A 20,926-nucleotide genomic window follows, 5' to 3' on the forward strand; every position below is an offset into this window, starting at 1 on the left:
CTTTTTTTTCTTTTTACAATTTTTTTCTTTCCATGATGGCGGGTGAGGCCCCGCCTCACCTGCCTCTAGTGACTGCACGTCACTGATATATATATATATATATATATATATATATATATATATATATATATATATATATATATATATATATATATATATATATATATATATATATATATATATATATATATATATATATATATATATATTAGGGCTGCAACAAATAATCGATTAAAATCGATTATAAAAATAGTTGGCGATTAATTTAGTCATTGATTCGCATGCACAGAGGCAATTTTTTATAAACCTTTATTTAGAAACTGCAACATGTACAAACAGCTGAGAAACAATAATCAAAATGCGTATGGTGCCAGTATGCAGGTTTTTTTCGATAAAATACTGGAAAGGATAGAAATGCAGTTTGTCTCTTTTATCCGATTATTAATCGATTAATCGAAGTAATAATCGACAGATTAATCGATTATCAAATTAATCGTTAGTTGCAGCCCTAATATATATTGTATATATGTATATATCTATATATATATATATATATATATATATATATATATATATATATATATATATATATATATATATATATATATATATATATATATATATATATATATATATATATATATATATATGTGTGTATATATATATATATATATATGTATGTATGTATGTATGTATGTATATATATATATATATATATATATATATATATATATATATATATATATATATATATATATATATATATATATATATATATATATATATATATATATATATATATAGGTGCAACTAATGAAATGTCCAGAGCTGTGGTTTCCTCCTCACTTTCACGGGAGTTGCATGAGTTTTCTGGTTGTTGGGTGTGTAAAATTAGCTTAGCTGAGTTACACTATGGTTGTCTTTGTGATTTCACCCTATAGTCGTCGTCATGCATTAACAGGGTTTGTCAGCACACACCGCCTTGTGTTGAAATTGAAGGATAAAGCTTTTGTGTGTCCAATGGGCATAGTACATGTATGACACTTTTATGACAACATTTTGTTACATCAAGATAAGATTTATCCTTTCTGGCTTGTGGGGATGAGTGTTGGGGTATTAGTATTGTCATACTTTGTAGTATTTTCAGAAGGGCTGACACTTACCAGTTGAACTCGCCCTCTTGCCTATATTGAGGTCAGACACAAAGATGGGTTTTGCAACTGTAATCTCACCAGAAAGAAACTGTCCGCCATGCTTGGAGGTAATAACATTGAAAAGAACATAAAAAATTAGAAACCTTGTGAGGATTTTTAAACGTAATGTAAAACCGTATGTATTTTTGAAGTCCCCCCAGTTTGGATGTGGTCCTCAAAGAGGAAGATCTCATGGAAGAAGAGGTATAAAGGTTTGACAATCTCTGGGACATCTTAAAAAGGGTTGACATATAAACTTACGAGTGTCCACTTGAATAGAGTACTTGAGATTACGAAAAGGGTTGAAGTGGGAAAAGTAAGACCTTGGACCGAGAGTCAGTCAAGTCCTCCCTTTGGCCTTGGTGATTGGAGTTGACATCTGCTCCTTTACATCTTATTATTCCCACAGCCTGAAGTGGCTTTTCTCTTGCTGTCAACTCCCACCCTCACTTATTGGCAAAACATTGTCAAGAGCAAACAGACCGTTCTTCTTCTCCTTGGCCCACTTTAACATGGTCACATGGGAAGACCAGATATTTAACTGTGATTTGGTCAATTTAGAGAACAGACATTTGGCAGGGTTTACCATACATTCATACACACCTGGTCTGCCAGAGACTAAAAAGACATAGCAGGAAGAAAGATCAGTGTTGCCAACTTTAGTGACGTTGTTGCTATAGTTAGCGAGGTTTCCGACCAACTCTTTTATATAGTAGGGGTGCTTTGATAAATGTATTCACATTTTTGGTGCGAAGCATTTGGTTTCGTACAGAGGCCTACAGAATTCCACAAAAACACGAATATCTGTCTTTAAATATACAATATGTTAATCTGAATGTACAGAATGTCAAAGTCAAAATGTATGTTTTCCCTCTGTGAACCACAGCTCCCCAGCGCTGGCAGCATCTATACAACACCAGACCCTGACACTACCACCACCTTTCTTGAGTATTGGCAGGACACGCTTATCTGAGCTAGCTGCTTATAGCTGTTTGCGTAGCTTACATGTGCACTTGTCAGAATATTAGGAACACCTGCAAGGACTAGTCAAATCCAATGCAAGCATGTATGAAGACGACATAAAGATCATGTGTATTGGTACTTTGGTTTGTTGTCAGGCCAAAGTACTTATTTTTAAAACCACCCTATATATATATTTTTTAATTGCTCTTAATTACATTTTGTCTGCATTAAATACAGAATTAATCACAGTAATGGCAAATAGAAGTTTTGTTATTCTTTAAGTGTACCTTAGAGGCCTACTGAAACCCACTACTACCGACCACGCAGTCTGATAGTTTATATATCAATGATGAAATCTTAACATTGCAACACATGCCAATACGGCCGGGTTAACTTATAAAGTGCAATTTTAAATTTCCCGGCAAACTTCCGGCTGAAAACGTTTCGATATGATGACGTTTGTGCGTGACGTCAACAGTGGAAGCGGAAGTATTCGGAGCCCATTGAATCCAATACAAAAAGCTCTGTTTTCATTTCAAAATTCCACAGTATTCTGGACATCTGTGTTGGTGAATCTTTTGCAATTTGTTTAATGAACAATGGAGACTGAAAAGAAGAAAGTTGTAGGTGGGATCGGTGTATTAGCGGCTGGCTATAGCAACACAACCAGGAGGACTTACTTGGATAGCAGACGCGCTAGCCGACGCTAGCCGCCGACCGCACAGACGATCAGGTGAAGTCCTTCGTCCTTCCGTCGATCGCTGGAACGCAGGTGAGCACGGGTGTTGATCAGCAGATGAGGGCTGGCTGGCGTAGGTGGAGCGCTAATGTTTTTATCATAGCTCTGTGAGGTCCCGTTGCTAAGTTAGCTTCAATGGCGTCGTTAGCAACAGCATTGTTAATCTTCGCCAAGCTGGAAAGCATTAACCGTGTAGTTACATGTCCAGAGTTTGGTAGTATTGTTGATCTTCTGGCTATCCTTCCAGTCAGGGACTTGTTTGTTTTGTTTCTATATGCATTAAAGCCTGATGCTATCACTTTAGCTCAGTAGCTAAAGTGTGTCACCGATGTATTGTCTTGGAGATAAAAGTCACTGTGAATGTCCATTTTGCGTTCTCGACTCTCATTTTCAAGAGGATATAGTATCCGAGGTGGTTTAAAATACAAATCCGTGATCCACAATAGAAAAAGGAGAGAGTGTTGAATCCAATGAGCCAGCTTGTACCTAAATTACGGTCAGAGCGAAAAAAGATACGTTCTGCACTGCACTCTAGTCCTTCACTTTCACGTTCCTCATCCACGAATATTTTGTCCTCGCTCAAATTAATGGGGTAATCGTCGCTTTCTCGGTCCGAATCTCTCTCGCTGCTGGTGTAAACAATAGGAAATATGAGCAGTCCTTCCCCCGGTGTCGTCACGCTACTTCCGGTAGGGGCAAGGCTTTTTTTTATAAGAGACCAAAAGTTGCGAACTTTATCGTCGTTGTTCTATACTAAAGCCTTTCAGCAAAAATATGGCAATATCGCAAAAGATCAAGTATGACACATAGAATTGATCTGCTATCCCCGTTTAAATAAAAAAAATTCATTTCAGTAGGCCTTTAAACATTATATTTTCAAGTTTGTAATATTATCAAGATGGGACTGGACAATTTGGTATTTGTTTTATGCAATTTGTTTTTTATTAAACGTTTTGCTTTTTAAAATTGCTCAACACAAAATGGACACAAACTCTCTTTTATAGAAACACATGCACGCCCGCCCAGGAAAAAAAAGTGTATATATAATTATTTTTATTATTATTCATTAGTACTGCCAAATTATAATGTTTTTAATCAGATTAATCACACTTTTGATTAATCATGGTTAATCACAATTAATTCCATGATTTAAAATAACTTACAAAAAGGGCTGAATATTTGGGACACAAATACCATTTTATTGTCAGAATATCATACTGCAACATGTTTCAAATGTTTTACTTTAATGAACATCAAATTAATTTGCTCAAAAATTGCTAACATTTTTATCTTAAATCTCGCCAGGGTGTATTTATTATGATGCGTTCAAGAGTCTGATGGCCTGAGGGAAGAAGCTGTTACAGAACCTGGAGGTTCTGCTACGGAGGCTGCGGAACATTTTACCAGAGTCCAGCAGTGAGAACAGTCCTTAGTGGGGGTGGGAATATATTACTAGACTGGGGTCTTTGCGTGTGCTATCAAGTTTGCACATGTTTTAATACACACAAACCTTTAGTAAATCAGGCCCCAGGTCTAAGAACCCACTTCACATCTACTTTCTTCACAGCCCTGAAAGTCCAAAATTGAATCTGATTTGAAATTGCACAAAGTGCCGCTGCAACAAAAGATGTACAGTATTAGTCATACACTCGCTACGTGTCCATGCACTAAATGAGTCCGATTTCTCTAATAATGTCTATGTATATACTGGGATATCCGGTTGAGTGAAAGCTGGCGCGCCCTGCTACCGAAGCTGGGCGGTAGCAGGTAACTTCTCTGAAGTTGTTTTAGGCCTTTTTGAAGTTTTTTATTGCTGAAAAGGCCCTGGCACATGCTCGCTTTTACTGCACTTTTTAGGCATTATCTTGTCATGGTAATCTGAGAAATCCCTCACCTACTGATCATCGGAGTTTGGCCAAAAACTCCACTTCCTTTTTGCCACCACAATGTGGATGACCAGACCAAATGTTTGGATCCCGCTGATTTGAATTCTCTCCTCCAATATTCTGCCGCTGAGCTCCTGAGACTCGGTTCTCGGCTGTTTCGTCCACAGCCAGTGACGCTTCACCTTCACCCGGACATAGCTTACCAGCCCTGCCGGAGGTATATCCACCGTGGGTCCCGCAGAAACCACCAGCTCAGTGACAACACACCAATAAAATCAATTTGGTCCAAAACTCCTCGCTCGCCAAGGAACATTGGCCGGAAAGTCGACCACAATGACAGAGCTAACACCAACTTCAGTCTTCTTAACATCCGCTCACTCACTCACAAAGGACATCTCATCCAGGATCTCCTTAATGACCGTAAACTGGACTTTATCTGCCTAACAGAAGTATGGCAACACATCAGTGATTTCAAGGACCTTAATGATGCGACTCCTCTCAGGTTTGTTTACACTTCCAAACCTTGCGCCACCGGTCGTGGAGGAGGTCTCGCGATAGATCAAGGGGAAAGTCTCACCGGTACATATGTCCTTTGAATCCACAGTTTTGCAACTATCTGGACCTACTCCCACTACAATTGCTGTTCTATACTGACCTCCAAATTCTAACAAAGATTTTATAAGTGATTTTTCTGCTTTTCTCGTTCATCTTTCTTCACTTTCCCCTAGTATTGTACTACTGGGGGATTTAAATTTTCACATGGACAGCACTAATAATACAATCTCCAGTGATTCTTCATCCTGTCTCCAAATCTCTTCCTGCCAGCTGATTCTAGTCTTCTCACTATCATGATCCTTTTGGATTTCACTGCAGCCTTTGATACAATTTCACACGTTGTCCTCCTCAATAGACTTAGAGACTTATACTTTGAACTAGACTTCCATTATTGTCATTGAAATTTGAACTTTACTGTACAGATGAGAACGAAACGTCGTTGCATTAGCTTGTGGTAGTGCAGGATAAAAGAGCACTAAGGTGCAGGGTGTTTGCATTTACAAAATAAGGTGCAGATATAAATTCATAGATTACTGTACAGATAAATATATTGCACGTTTCCATATGCATCCTCATTTACGGATGTATGTTATATTTACAGATGTATGTTATATACATTAGACTGCACAGTATTGGCATCACAAACAGCCCTTCATTGGTTTAGATCATATCTCTCCAACCGCACTCAGTTTGTTAAACTCCGTTCATCCAAATCCTCTCCGTCACCTCTGGTGTGCCCCAAAGCTATATCTAGGGTCCACTGCTTTTTCATCATCTACATTCTACCTCTTGGCCATATTTTCCATAAATTCAAAATACATTTTCACTGTTCTGAGCATTACACCCAGCTCTACTTCTCTACCAAACACAGTGCTTCTCCTCCTCAATCCTCCCTTACAGACGGCCTCACTGAACTCAAGCGGTGGTTCTCATCAAATTTCCTCCAACTCAACAGTAATAAAACCGAAATCTTACCTGTAGGTAACACATTTATTCTAGCCAAAAACAACAGCTTGTGCATCACTCTCAGCAATTCCTCTGTCTCACCCTCCTCCCAAGTTAAGAGTCTAGGTGTCATCCTGGACAGCACAATCTCTTTTCAAGCCCACATAAGCAACATGACCCGCTCTGCTTACATTTAACTACGCAATATTAAACGCCTTCACCCATCCTTTCCCCTCATACTGCTGCCATACTGGTTCATAGCCTTGTCACCTCTCGCCGGGACTACTGCAACTCTCTCCTGTTTGGTCTCCCTCACAAGTCGCTCAAAAAACTTCAGCTTCTCCAGAACTCTGCTGCCCGGATAATCACCAGAACCCCCTCAATACAGCACATCACCCCAGTTCTGCAGCAACTCCATCGGCTACCCGTCAAACATTGTCTCAATTTAAAGTATTTCTCCTCACTTTCAAAGCTATACATAACTTTGCCCCGTCATATCTTTCTTACCTGCTCCATGTCGCCACGCCCTCACGTTCCTTAAGATCCTCGTCATCCGTCCATCTCACTGTCCCCGTATATAGACTGTCCACCATGGGGGCCCGAGCTTTCAGCCGCTCAGCCCCTCATCTTTGGAAGTCACTTTCACCAGACTCAAAACACACCTATTCCTGACTGTTTATTCACTTTAAATTATGTCTATCTATGTTGTTGTTGTTGTTGTTTTTATTCAATTGAATTTATTGTTTTGTTTTTGTACTGTGTCCCTAAGTTAGTGTTTTTTAACCACTGTGCCGCGGCACATTAGTGTACTGTGAGATATTGTCTGGTGTGCCGTGGGAGATTGTCATTTCACCTAATTGGGTTAAAAATATTTTTTGCAAACCAGTAATTATAATCCGCAAATAATGTGCCGTTGTTGAGTGTCTGTACTCTCTAGAGCTCAGCAGAGTAACCATGTAATACTCTTCCATATCAGTAGGTGGCAGCAGGTAGCTAATTGCTGTGTAGATGTCGGAAAAATGGTTTGTGGTGATCATGTGCAGATGACAGCGGGAGGCAGTGTGCAGGTAAAAAGGTATCTAACGCTTGAACCAAAAATAAACAAAAGGCATTGAAGCTTAGGGATGGCTATGCAAAACTAAACTAAAACTGAAGTGGCTGCAAAGGAAACAAAAACAGAATGCTGGACGACAGAAAAGATTTACAGCGTGTGGAGCAGACGGTGTCCACAAAGTACATCCGTACATGACATGACAATCAACAACAAAATAGGAGCGCAAGACAAGAACTAAAACACTACACACAGGAAAACACAAAAAAACTCCAAATAAGTCACGGCGTGATGTGACAGTACACCTACTTTGAGACAAGAGCTATAGTGATGCATGGTTGGTTATGGTTTGAATTAATATCCAACAATTGCGAGAACGACTTTTTATTGTCAATATGGACTGCTGAGTTTAATTTTTTAATGTTTTCTGCTGGTGATGTGCCTCGAGATTTTTACCTTGGCTCAGAAAAGATTGAAAAACACTGCCTTAAGTGACTAGAAAGACGCCTTATAAGTAAAATATATTATTATTATTATTATTAATAGTTTGGTTCTAAATAAGCATCATACAGCCCATGGAAACACCTTAATCCGATCATGTTTCTCTTCTGTCTCTGTTGTCAGTTTTAATGACATGACATGCAGTCAGACAGCTGCCAGCAAAGAGCGTGACCCCAGGGACCTCTTCCTTCCATAATCCATTATCACATGTCCGTCCTGTCCTTGTTTTCTATTTATCGCCCCTTTCTGTGCCCACTGTCTCGCTTGCTTGCCTGCACGGCGCCCACGCCTCGCTAACAATCGCACCTTTGGTATGAAGGCTGACAAGAGGCTCGAGCACAATGATAAATCTTCTCTGACGACTCCTCATACAGTGTAGTAACACTTGAGTGACACAAACAACTTCTGTGTACGTGCTTGCGTGCATTACACTGTACTGTACTGTATGCTTAGGATGGTTAACTAACAGTATTAAGTTCATATTCATGCAGAACTGCCTTTAATTTGAATTATTATTCAATTATACATCAGCATATGCCTTAATTCTGAGATTTAAATTCAATCAGTATTGGCAAAAAAAAAAAATCTGCAAACAACATCCATCCATTTTCTACCGCTTGTCCCTTTCGGGGTAGCGGGGGGTGCTGGAGCCTATCTCAGCTACATTCGGGCGGAAGGCGGTGTAAACCCTGGACAAGTCGCCACCTCAAACAACATATTGACCCAAATATAAGACAAAAAAGTGTATATACTGTATATGAATTATGGTTAAACCTAATACAGTGGTACCTCGTGATACGCACTGTCTTTTGACTGATTGTTATGCTTTAGGTTGCCAGCAAAAATGTGGGTTCTGATTGTCCCAACCGGTCGCATAGCAAACATCACAGTGAACCCCGTAGGAACCGACCAAAACATCCGGTCATATTCGTTAGCACTGGCTTATAGCTAGAGGTCGACGTGACTTTGTTTTTCCAACCATCCGAGCAAAGAAAGTGAGTTTGAAATACAGTGCTGAGAACAATGAAGGGATGGTAGTCACTGAATTAAAGAAATAAATCATCAACAAAATGCAGCGCGTAGCACTGCTAATCTGCACCATACTGAAGCAAAATTAGTCGATAATACCAGCCAATGATGTCAAAATAATATCGAAACAGCGGACATGTGTCCATTAAAATATGGAGAAGCTGCTGATGGAGTGTTTGACTAAGAAAGCAGTTGAAGGTGATACCGTAGAAGTTGTCTTTCTAAGGGAAATACTACGCATTGTTATTACATTATGAAACTACTGTAGTTTTTCATGCATTCAGTTGTGTTGTTTTTATTACAATATTTTGTACAAGCAAGTTTTATAACATTTTTAGGACATGCCAACTCATTTCAATCGGCGACAGTTTTTTGCAATATAAATAATTTACGAGTACAAGCTGCGTCACAGAACTCAACCAAACAAGTATTTGCTTGTGATTATTTTTCATAAATTATCAATCAATTTATTGTGTACCATACTGTGCATATATAGGATGGTATTTTTTCCCTTCGCCCGACAGGTCATCTTTGCATTCGGGTTTTGGAGATGTATTCATGCAAACCAATGGGGAGCACCAAAACGACTTCTCACCATGCGAGTCAGAGCATTTCTTTCTGTCAATCACGTACAAGTGACCTGGAGATTTTTAAAAAAAGTATCTCAAGAAGTTGGGCAAGTTAGCAAATATAGAAGAAGCAGAATTATCAAACAGATGTCAAGTAGCTAAGAAATAATTGTAATCGCAATCTGCCTGTTATGTCAATCATATTGACACCATTGAAGTCAAAGATTGTATTTGATTGCTCTAAATCATTTTCAAAAATAAGTCTTGGAAAATAGTTGTATTTTGTCATATATTTTGGTCAATATGGTTTTCTTAACTGGCGCCAATATTCATCTTAATATGTTATAGTTCATTACATTTAGTCATTTTTTAGGCCTCTTTTTCTTTGCACTGTAATATTTGGGATAATTTCATAATAGAAATGTTTCCATGCAGACGGGTTCATTAGAGTGGCACAGCAGCTGAACAATAGCAGGTTAATGAGCTTTTAATATGTGCTTAATGATGGTAGAGCTATGAGATAAAGGGGCTAGCTGGCTTGAAGCACATTCCTCTCTGAGAGGGCTCCCGTCTTAAATACATAATGACAGCATGAGAGAGAGTAAAAATTGACTTTTGGTGATGAATCACTGCATAATGATAAAAGCGACCACTTTTGTTTTCCAAAGTCGACAGGCCAGTTCCGCTGGGACTTGGCTGCTTGCGGTTCATTTATGTGTCAGCTTGCACGGCCACAAAACAACCAGTTTAGGAGCGGAATGGGAATTAATTCGCTCACAGCAAGAAGAGACAGCCCACCTCGCATTAGTACGCGATACCCTCTTTAAATACCTCCAGACTCCCTCAGCTTTCTCCTTACTTTAAGATCAGTCCTTATAAGGACGATATGTGTGTCATTAAAAACAAGGCAGACGTTCTTTTAACAAGTATATTTAATATTTTGGCCACTGTAACATTACACACAGTTTGAACAGTAACACTGTTTGAATATTTAGTCAAGTGATTCTTTGACGGAGCTCAAATTTTGAGAATCACTGACTTGGCCATTATTATAATTTTTTTAACTGTGAGGTTAGTTTATTTAAAGATAAAACGGCATTATTATAAGTTATACTGTACTTGTGTTGTCTCGATACCAATATTTTGGTACCGGTACCAAAATGTATTTCGATACTTTTCGGTACTTTTCGATACTTTTCTAAATAAAGGGGACCACACATAATTGTATTAATGGGTTTATTTTAACAAAAAATCTTACGGTACATTAAACATATGTCTCTTATTGATATTATTTCTTCCATCCATCCATCCATTTTCTACCGCTTATTCCCTTCGGGGTCGCTGGGGGCGCTGGAGCCTATCTTAGCTACAATCGGGCGGAAGGCGGGGTACACCCTGGACAAGTCGCCACCTCATCGCAGGGCCGATATTATTTCTTATTGTCCTTAAATAAAATAGTGAACATACAAAAAAACGTGTCTCTTAGTTGTAAGTAAGCAAACAAAGGCTTCTAATTTAGCTGCTGACATATGCAGTAACATATTGTGTCATTTTTCATTCTAGTATTTTGTCAAAATTATTAAGGACAAGCAATAGAAAATGGATTATTAATCTACTTTTTCGTTTACTGTTAATATCTGCTTACTTTCTCTTTTAACATGTTCTATCTACACTTCTGTTAAAATGTAATAATCACTTATTCTTCTGTTGTTTGGATACTTTACATTAGTTTTGGATGATACCACAAATGTAGGTATCAATCCGATACCAAGTCATTACAGTATCAAACATTGGTCATATTCAAAGTCCTCATGTGTCCAGGGACGTATTTCTGAGTTAATAAACATAACATAAATTTTAAAAAACTAAAAAATATTTTGTGATGCTAAAAAATATTGATGTAATCATAGAAGTATCGACTAGATACGTTCCTGTACTTGGTATCATTACAGTGGATGTCAGGTGTAGATCCACCCATGGCGTTTGTTTACATTTTGACGCCGGTGAGCTACGGTGTGTAGTGAAGCATGTTTAGCTATTCCTCGTCCTGCAGAGATGATACTTGTAAGAAACATACTTTATTTGTTGCCATGGAGGCGCGGATTAGTGATTTGGAAGTAGCTAAGACACTGCCGACTATTTAAGCCAAAGTGCGCCTGTTCTCCCTTTTCTGTCGACACACATTGTCTGTTTGTAAGTACTCCGTGATTGTGCGCTGTCGAACATGCTCCTCTACTCGTAAACCAGCAATGACACGACGTGACGACGAGCAGGTGGTGGGGCACCGGTACTTTTTAGAGGCGGTATAGTACGGAATATGATTCATTATTATCGCGGGACTATACCGTACAACCCTACACTATACATCAATTATGCAAATGTTTCACCGTAGAAGATTGTTCTGAGCCACATAAAATCGGGTATGTACAAAAATGTTCCTCCAAATCCGATAATTTTAAGATTCTAGTACAATAATGTGTCAATTCTTATCCGGCAACATTGATGCAAATTTATATGTGCACTCATCTGCCACAACATTAGGTACACCTGCACAGTCTGACCCCTTAACTAAATAAAATAGACTTCATTCAATGACAGTTTACCAAAAGTTTACTTTGAAATCAAACCAAAGATAATTGGAACATGCTCGGAGCATTGCAACTGGACTGTACAGATTGTCTTGGAAAAAGATCTACCTCCTAGCAGTTTTTAGCAATTCATGCTCACAGACTGACTTGGGACAGCTGTAGTCTGAGAGCCCAGTGCTGGATCCGAAGCATTTACCCTTTACAAGAAGGGATATGCCCAGATTTTTGAAACCTTTAGGATGGGTTAAAGGACAGCATTTCAACCTTTCCTCAGATATTCAATAATTTATAATGTAGCCTCTAACAAATACCAGAACACAGGCACTTTTAGTTTCAGATGCGCCCTTGACGATAGACGCTTCCGACTAAGTCTCGCCCCCTTTGGATGGAAGGATATATTATTGTCATTGCGAAGTTTAACAAAATGTCATTTTCAGCACAGACCGGTCAAGAGCAGACATACACTGTACATTGTACAGGGTGACAGATCAGGAACGCTGATGGGTCGCCACTTACGGTGCCCCGTAAAAGATGGGAAAAGGAGGATTCGTGGGGGGGATGAGGAAAAATAAAGTTGATTCCAGACTAGGCTCCTCCTATCTGACGACAGGAAAAAAAACTTGATAGTTACATTGTGGAGGGGGGCGTGGTCTGTGGGCCTGTAAGGACCGGCCTCGAAGGACAGCTGGCAGGTGATTGGATTACCCAGCTGGGACTGATCATCCAATCACCTGCCATGCTTATTAGCAGCAGCCGGACCGAGACGCAGTAGTTGGAGTTGGAGTTTGAGCCAGACAACCCACACATGCGCCCGAGACCACGCCGCAAGAGGGAGAGCAGCTGAAAGACTGAAAAGTTGCTGACCTGGCGCATGTGCGCACAATAAAAATATCATTGCACCTGACTACCGGGCTCTCAAGAAGGTCTGTCGCGATCAGGGGAACCCACAAGAGGGCAACCTCTACATACATATACACATGTTACAACAGAGAAACCACGAGACTTGCAACGGGGGGGTCTCCGGTGACGAATCTGCAGCCCTTCTGGCGCTGCTCCAGTCATCTGTTGCACCTAAGTAGTTAAGTGGTGGCAAATGCGTGGGGTGGTGGTATGTGTACATATGCGCAGTCCATTTTCCATGGGGTGTGTGTTGTTATGGCTATAGGGCTGGAGTCGCTCTGCAGGCCCTGTTGTCATGTCCCACACGGTCTTGTAAAAGATGGCGGAAGATCAGCTCGAATTTCAGACAAAATCAGCATTTATTTCCTTTCAAAGCTGAAAATATGTCGCAGCAATCACTTCAGAGGGGGCTCAACTAAACTTACCCAGGCAACATTCATGAGAGTCGTGTATCGGAAGGCATAAATTGTAACGTGCGTTTTGTGGTCAATGCAGAAAAATCTGCCACAACTTAGAGTGCACATTCAAATTTCCTGGGAAAAAATGTAAGATTCCGTATGCTATGGTTGTTACTAATTGTGATCCCCTTATAGATAGCCACAATAGAAGAAATAAGTTACCTAAAAGCTACCTCTTTGCTATTAATTAAAAAAAATCACTGTTTCTTCAGTATGCCTACATGATGGCGATCAAAACAATTACCGTATTTTTTGGACTGTAAGTCGCAGTTTTTTTCATAGTTTGGCCGGGGGTGCGATTTATACTCAGGAACGACTTATGTGTGAAATTATTAACACATTACCGTAAAATATCAAATAATATTTTTTAGCTCATTCACGTAAGAGACTAGACGTATAAGATTTCATGGGATTTAGCGATTAGGAGTGACAGATTGTTTGGTAAACGTATAGCATGTTCTATATGTTTTCGACCAAACTCTCTCGTTTGAGTCACACATTAAGAGTGTTACTAAAACGGCCTTCTTTCATCTCTGTAATATCGCTAAAATTCGTTCCATTTTGTCCACTCGCGACGCTGAAATCATTATTCATGCGTTCGTTACGTCTCGTCTCGATTACTGTAACGTATTATTTTCGGGTCTCCCTATGTGTAGCATTAAAAGATTACAGTTGCTACAAAATGCGGCTGCTAGACTTTTGACAAGAACAAGAAAGTTTGATCATATTTCGCCTATACTGGCTCACCTGCACTGGCTTCCTGTGCACTTAAGATGTGACTTTAAGGTTTTACTACTTACGTTTAAAATACTACACGGTCTAGCTCCTGCCTATCTTGCTGATTGTATTGTACCATATGTCCCGGCAAGAAATCTGCGTTCAAAGAACTCCGGCTTATTAGTGATTCCAAGAGCCCAAAAAAAGTCTGCGGGCTATAGAGCGTTTTCTGTTCGGGCTCCAGTACTCTGGAATGCCCTCCCGGTAAAAGTTAGAGATGTTACCTCAGTAGAAGCATTTAAGTCCCATCTTAAAACTCATTTGTATACTCTAGCCTTTAAATAGACCCCCTTTTTAGACCAGTTGATCTGCCGTTTTCTTTTCTCCTCTGCCCCCTCACTGGGTTATTCCGATTCCGGTGACCATGGATGAGGTGCTGGCTGTCCAGAGTTGAGACCCGGGGTGGACCGCTCGCCTGTGCATCGGTTGGGGACGTCTCTGCGCTACTGACCTGTCTCCGCTCGGGATGGTCTCCTGCTGGCCCCACTATGGACTGGACTCTCACTGTTATGTTGGATCCACTAGGGACTGTACTTAGAGGGGGGGTTATCCACATATGCAATCATCCCCAAGGTTTCTCATTGTCATTCACATCGACGTCCCTTGTGTGGGCTCTGTGCCGAGGATGTCGTTGTGGCTTGTGCAGCCCTTTGAGACTTTTGTGATTTAGGGCTATATAAATAAACATTGATTGATTGATTGATATATGTTATAGTTATTTGAATGACTCTTACCATAATATGTTACGTTAACATACCAGGCACGTTCTCAGTTGGTTATTTATGCCTCATATAAAGTACACTTATTCAGCCTGTTGTTCACTATTCTTTATTTATTTTAAATTGCCTTTCAAATGTCTATTTTTGGTGTTGGGTTTTTTTGGGGACGGCGTGGCGCAGTTGGGAGAGTGGCCGTGCCAGCAACCTGAGGGTTCCTCGTTCAATCCCCACCTTCTACCAACCTCGTCACGTCCGTTGTGTCCTTGAGCAAGACACTTCACCCTTGCTCCTGATCGGTCGTGGTTAGGGCCTTGCATGGCAGCTCCCGCCATCAGTGTGTGAATGTGTGTGTGAATGGGTGAATGTGGAAATAGTGTCAAAGCGCTTTGAGTACCTTGAAGGTAGAAAAGCGCTATATAAGTATAACCCATTTACCATTTACCATTTATCAAATAAATGTCCCCAAAAAATGCGACTTATACTCCAGTGCGACTTATATATGTTTTTTTCCTTCTTTATTATGCATTTTCGGCCGGTGCAACTTATACTAAGGAGCGACTTATATTCCGAAAAATACGGTACTATAGGAAAGTAAATTGTGTAATCCTCTCAATCAATCAATCAAAATATATTTATGTACCCCTTAAAGGCCTACTGAAACCCACTACTACTGACCACGCAGTCTGATAGTTTATATATCAATGATGAAATCTTAACATTGCAACACATGCAAATACGGCCGGGTTAACTTATAAAGTGACATTTAAAATTTCCCGGGAAATATCCGGTTGAAACGTCGCGGTATGATGACGTATGCGCGTGACGAAGTCAGAGTAACGGAAGTTATGGTACCCCGTAGAATCCTATACAAAAAGCTCTGTTTTCATTTCATAATTCCACAGTATTCTGGACATCTTTTGCAATTTGTTTAATGAACAATGAAGGCTGCAAAGAAGACAGTTGTAGGTGGGATCGGTGTATTAGCAGCGGACTACAGCAACACAACCAGGAGGACTTTGTTGGAGAGCAGACGCGCTAGCCGCCGACCTCACCTTGACTTCCTACGTCTCCGGGCCGCCAAACGCATCGGGTGAAGTCCTTCGTCCTTCTGCCGATCGCTGGAACGCAGGTGAGCACGGGTGTTGATGAGCAGATGAGAGCTGGCTGGCGTAGGTGGAGAGCTAATGTTTTTAGCATAGCTCTGTGCGGTCCGGTTGCTAAGTTGCTAAGTTAGTTTCAATGGCGTCGTTAGCACAGCATTTTTAACCTTCGCCAGCCTGGAAAGCATTAACCGTGTATTTATATGTCCACGGTTTAATAGTATTGTTGATTTTCTATCTATCCTTCCAGTCAGGGGTTTATTTTTTTCGTTTCTATATGCAGATAAAGCACGATGCTATCACGTTAGCTCGTAGCTAAAGCATTTCGCCAATGTATTGTCGTGGAGATAAAAGGCCCTGAATGTCCATTTCGCGTTCTCGACTCTCATTTTCAAGAGGATATAGTATCCGAGGTGGTTTAAAATACAAATCCGTGACCCACAATAGAAAAAGGAGAGTGTGGAATCCAATGAGCCAGCTTGTACCTAAGTTACGGTCAGAGCGAAAAAAGATACGTCCATCACTGCCTCTCAAGTCCTTCACTGTAACGTTCCTCATCTACGAATCATTCATCCTCGCTCAAATTAATGGGGTAATCGTCACTTTCTCGGTCCGAATCTCTCTCGCTCCATTGTAAACAATGGGGAATTGTGAGGAATACTAGCTCCTGTGACGTCACGCTACTTCCGGTACAGGCAAGGCTTTTTTTTATCAGCGAGCAAAAGTTGCGAACTTTATCGTCGATTTTCTCTACTAAATCCTTTCAGCAAAAATATGGCAATATCGCAAAATGATCAAGTATGACACATAGAATGGATCTGCTATTCCCGTTTAAATTTAAAAAAATCATTTCAGTAGGCCTTTAATCACAAGTGTCTCAAAGGGCTTCCCAAACTACACCCCGATACAAACCCATATCCGGGCAAGGAAAAACTCAAAAGACCCCAGCTAGGGAAATATAAGAAACTTGAGAGGATAACGCATATGTAGGAACACTCGGCTGCAATTGATGTCAAATTGGTATAATTATTGAATTATTAAGGTAATAGATAATGTGGGAGTCCAGTTCATCGGGAAGCCAACGGATAGTCATAGTGGGGTCTTCTCCCTGGCTCAGCCAGATCAGCGACACAGAGACGTCTACTGCACAGCTTGCCGTCCGCAACTCGGGTCAACTAGCACCTCATCCACACTGGTACCTCTCCGGAAATGATCCGTGGCCACCTGGTATCCTCTCTCGGCAGGAGAGGTGGGGTGTGTGGAAGGAGGCCAGAGCAGAAAAACGGCAGATCAACTGGTTTAAAAAGGGTTCTATCTAAAAAGTAGAATACTTGGTATTTATGGATGTATTGCTGTAACTATGGGATTTCCTCAATGTTAATTGTTCCTTCAATTACTGAACTGACCTTCGAAAATCTGCATTACAAGTACCCCTATGCACACCTGCAACGTTTTTTTTTCTGAAATAAACGTAAATTCTACTGATTTACAGTATCTGTATGCTCAGCCTGTTTGATTGTTCCATCCCAACGACTGTTGTTGAGTTGGCAGAAGTCTCACTTCTTTGTGTCTTTAACAGCTGTCGTTTTGCATCACAATAAAGCAAAAACCATTCTTGTCTGGCCATGTCCCCTCTTATAAAAACATTGGCTCCTGCACCGGGCACTAGAGATGCCTCTCTATGTCTGTGAGCATGAACTGATGAAGCCTGCTCGGATGAGATGCGAAACGTCTTGGAAGACTAACTGCACAGTCCGGTTGCGTTTGATTCCAAACCCTGAGAATACAATGGCCTGAATGAATGAGAATAGCCACAAGCATATAGGAGCATGCTTCTGTGAGTTGATCCCTCTCCCGCCCCACCTTTCTGCCTCACATTTAAATCACGTTGACATCCTACTCCTTGTGTGTTATGCTTTGATTTTTTTTAACCCTCCCTCGTGCATAAATCAAATTGGCATGCTGCTCTGTGCACTTTTCGCCTCCCCCGGTTCTCGAGGTCTGCGCTTTAATTGGATTCCGTGTCTGTATTTAACATGGCTCAGAAACGTGTTTGTGTGTTCACATGTGGGACACAGCATGGTGGTGGTATAATGACAAATTCATACACTGCTAGCCTCTGCTTTAATCCATCCTGCCTACCAATCTGCATGCAGAAATCAGTGATGGAGCCACTTATCAAACTCATACAGTCGCGATCAAAAGTTTACATACACTTGTAAAGAATATGTCAGGACTGTCTTGAGTTTCCAATCATTTCTACAACTCTTATTTTTGTGTGATAGAGTGATTGGAGCACATACTTGTTGGTCACAAAAAACATACAATAAGTTTGGTTCTTTTATGAATTTATTATGGGTCTACTGAAAATGTGACCAAATCTGCTGGGTCAAAAGTATACATACAGCAATGTTAATATTTGGTTACATGTCCCTTGGCAAGTTTTACTGCAATAAGGCGCTTTTGGTAGCCATCCACAAGCTTCTGGCAAGCTTCTGGTTGAATTTGTGACCACTCTTCTTGACAAAATTGGTGCAGTTCAGCTAAATGTGTTGGTTTTCTGACATGGACTTGTTTCTTCAGCATTGTCCACACGTTTAAGTCAGGACGTCACATGGACAAAGATAAGTTCTGTGGTCAGATGAAACAAAAATTGAGCTGTTTGGCCACAATACCCAGCAATATGTTGGGAGGAGAAAAGGTGAGGCCTTTAATCCCAGGAACACCACCCTACCGTCAAGCATAGTGGTGGTAGTATCATGCTCTGGGCCTGTTTTGGAGTAAATGGGAAAATGGAAAAGGAGGATTACCGCTAAATTCTTCAAGACAACCTACAATCATCAGCCCAGAGGTTGGGTCTTGGGCGCAGTTGGGTGTTCCAACAGGACAATGACCCCAAACACATGTCAAAAGTGGTAAAGGAATGGCTAAATCAGGCTACAATTAAGGTTTTAGAATGGCCTTCCCTAAGTCCTGGGACAATGCTGAAGAAACAAGTCCATGTCAGAAAAGCAACAAATTTAGCTGAACTGCACCAATTTTGTCAAGAGGAGTGGTCACAAATTCAACCAGAAGCTTGCCAGAAGCTTGTGGATGGCTACCAAAAGCGCCTTATTGCAGTGAAACTTGCCAAGGGACATGTAACCAAATATTAACATTGCTGTATGTATACTTTTGACCCAGCAGATTTGGTCACATTTTCAGTAGACCCATAATAAATTCATAAAAGAACCAAACTTCATGAATGTTTTTTTGTGACCAAGTATGTGCTCCAATCACTCTATCACAAAAAAATAAGAAATGTTGAAATTTTTGGAAACTCAAGACAGCCATGACATTTTGTTCTTTACAGGTGGATGTAAACTTTTGATAGAGACTATGTGTAGTTTTCATTATTTGTTGTACGCACAAATGTATGTATTGCAAATTAAAGCTAAGTTAAAGTTAAAGTACCAATGATTGTCACACATGTAGGGAGTGTGCCAGTTTTGTGTGTCTGACATTGTTTTGTTAGCGTTTTGAGTGATTCTGCCCAAGTGGCTGACGTTGATGGGATGATGGTTTTCTTTTTCTTGATGTAAAAATGGTTTACAGGGAGTCTAATGATATTTTTCTTTCCTTTCCGCAGGAGGCTGAGTGGCACTGCGATGAGTTCACCAAGGGAGCCTGCTTCAGCCGAGGAAAGTCTGAGGTACGTCAGTGAAGTCCAAGCGTTTGAAGTGTCAAATTGATAATATACACAGCGCGGCCTGGTTTGTGTCAACTGGTCAGTCAGGTTGTAGGCTTAAGTTTATGTAAAGAAAGTACAAAACCCAAAACCAGTGAAGTTGGCACGTTGTGTAATTCGTAAATAAAAACAGAATACAATGATTTGCAAATCCTTTTCAACTTATATTCAATTGAATAGACTGCAAAGACAAGATATTTAATGTTCGAAATGAGAAACATATTTTTTTTTGCAAATAATCATTAACTTTGAATTTAATGGCAGCGACACACTGCAAAAAAGTTGGCACAGGGGCATTTTTACCACTGTTTTTACATGGCCTTTCCTTTTAACAGTACTCAGTAATTTTTGAAGCTTTTCAGGTGGAATTCTTTCCCAGTCTTGCTTGATGTACAGCTTAAGTTGTTCAACAGTTTCCGTTGTTGTATTTTACGCTTCGTAATGCGCCACATATTTTCAATGGGAGACAGGTCTGGACTACAGGCAGGCCAGTCTAGTACCCACACTCTTTTACTCTGAAGGCCCGCTGCTGTAACACGTGGCTTGGCATTGTCTTGCTGAAATAAGCAGGGGCGTCCATGATAACGTTGCTTGGATGGCAACATATGTTGCTCCAAAACCTGTATGTACCTTTCAGCATCAATGGTGCCTTCACAGATGTGTAAGTTACCCATGCATCAAATTCCAAATGAGCTAATATTTGAAAAAAATAACAAAGTTTTCCTGTTCGAATGTTACATATCTTGTCTTTGCAGTCCATCCAATTGAATATAAGTTGAAAATGATTACCAAATCATTGTATTCTGTTTTTATTTACGATTTACACAATGTGCCAACTTCACTGGTTTTGGGTTTTGTACATTGGCTACTTTTCAGCCATTTTTCATGGAATCATTGGCCGGTGTACTAGTCAATCAGTATTTTCAGGCTGTTGTCACACACGGTCCAGACCAAAGTAGGAGGAGAGTTAAATGGTAGCATTCAAAATCAGCCATTTTTATTATAGAATAACCTCGCTTGCGGCTTGTTATGTGACAAATTGTTATGTGACTTGTTATTATTCCTAAATAAAACTGATGTCTGTTAGGTTTAAATACAATTCTATTTTACTTTTTTTTTTTTTACCTTTTTAGCAGCTAAGTTGCCCTTAAATACTTTTTAAATGTTGAAAAATTATCAAATATTAAAAATGTATTTTAATATGTATTATTGTATGTAATGTTGCC

General features: G+C 40.1%; 1 protein-coding gene across 10 annotated transcripts in view; it reads left to right on the forward strand.

The window, feature by feature from the left end:
- sema5a (sema domain, seven thrombospondin repeats (type 1 and type 1-like), transmembrane domain (TM) and short cytoplasmic domain, (semaphorin) 5A) overlaps positions 1–20,926 on the forward strand; it is a 476,735-nt gene that overhangs the window by 219,597 nt on the left and 236,212 nt on the right. For all 10 annotated transcript variants that reach the window (XR_009821170.1, XR_009821171.1, XM_062021096.1 and 7 more), the window contains one exon: positions 19,602–19,664. Coding sequence is in view for 8 of the 10 variants with exons in the window: in XM_062021096.1 (XP_061877080.1) it covers positions 19,602–19,664 (63 nt within the window). In the remaining 2 variants the exon portion in view is untranslated. The remainder of the gene's footprint in view (positions 1–19,601; positions 19,665–20,926) is intronic.

This window comes from Entelurus aequoreus, linkage group LG15 (assembly GCF_033978785.1).
Source record: "Entelurus aequoreus isolate RoL-2023_Sb linkage group LG15, RoL_Eaeq_v1.1, whole genome shotgun sequence".
Lineage (NCBI taxonomy): Eukaryota > Metazoa > Chordata > Actinopteri > Syngnathiformes > Syngnathidae > Entelurus > Entelurus aequoreus.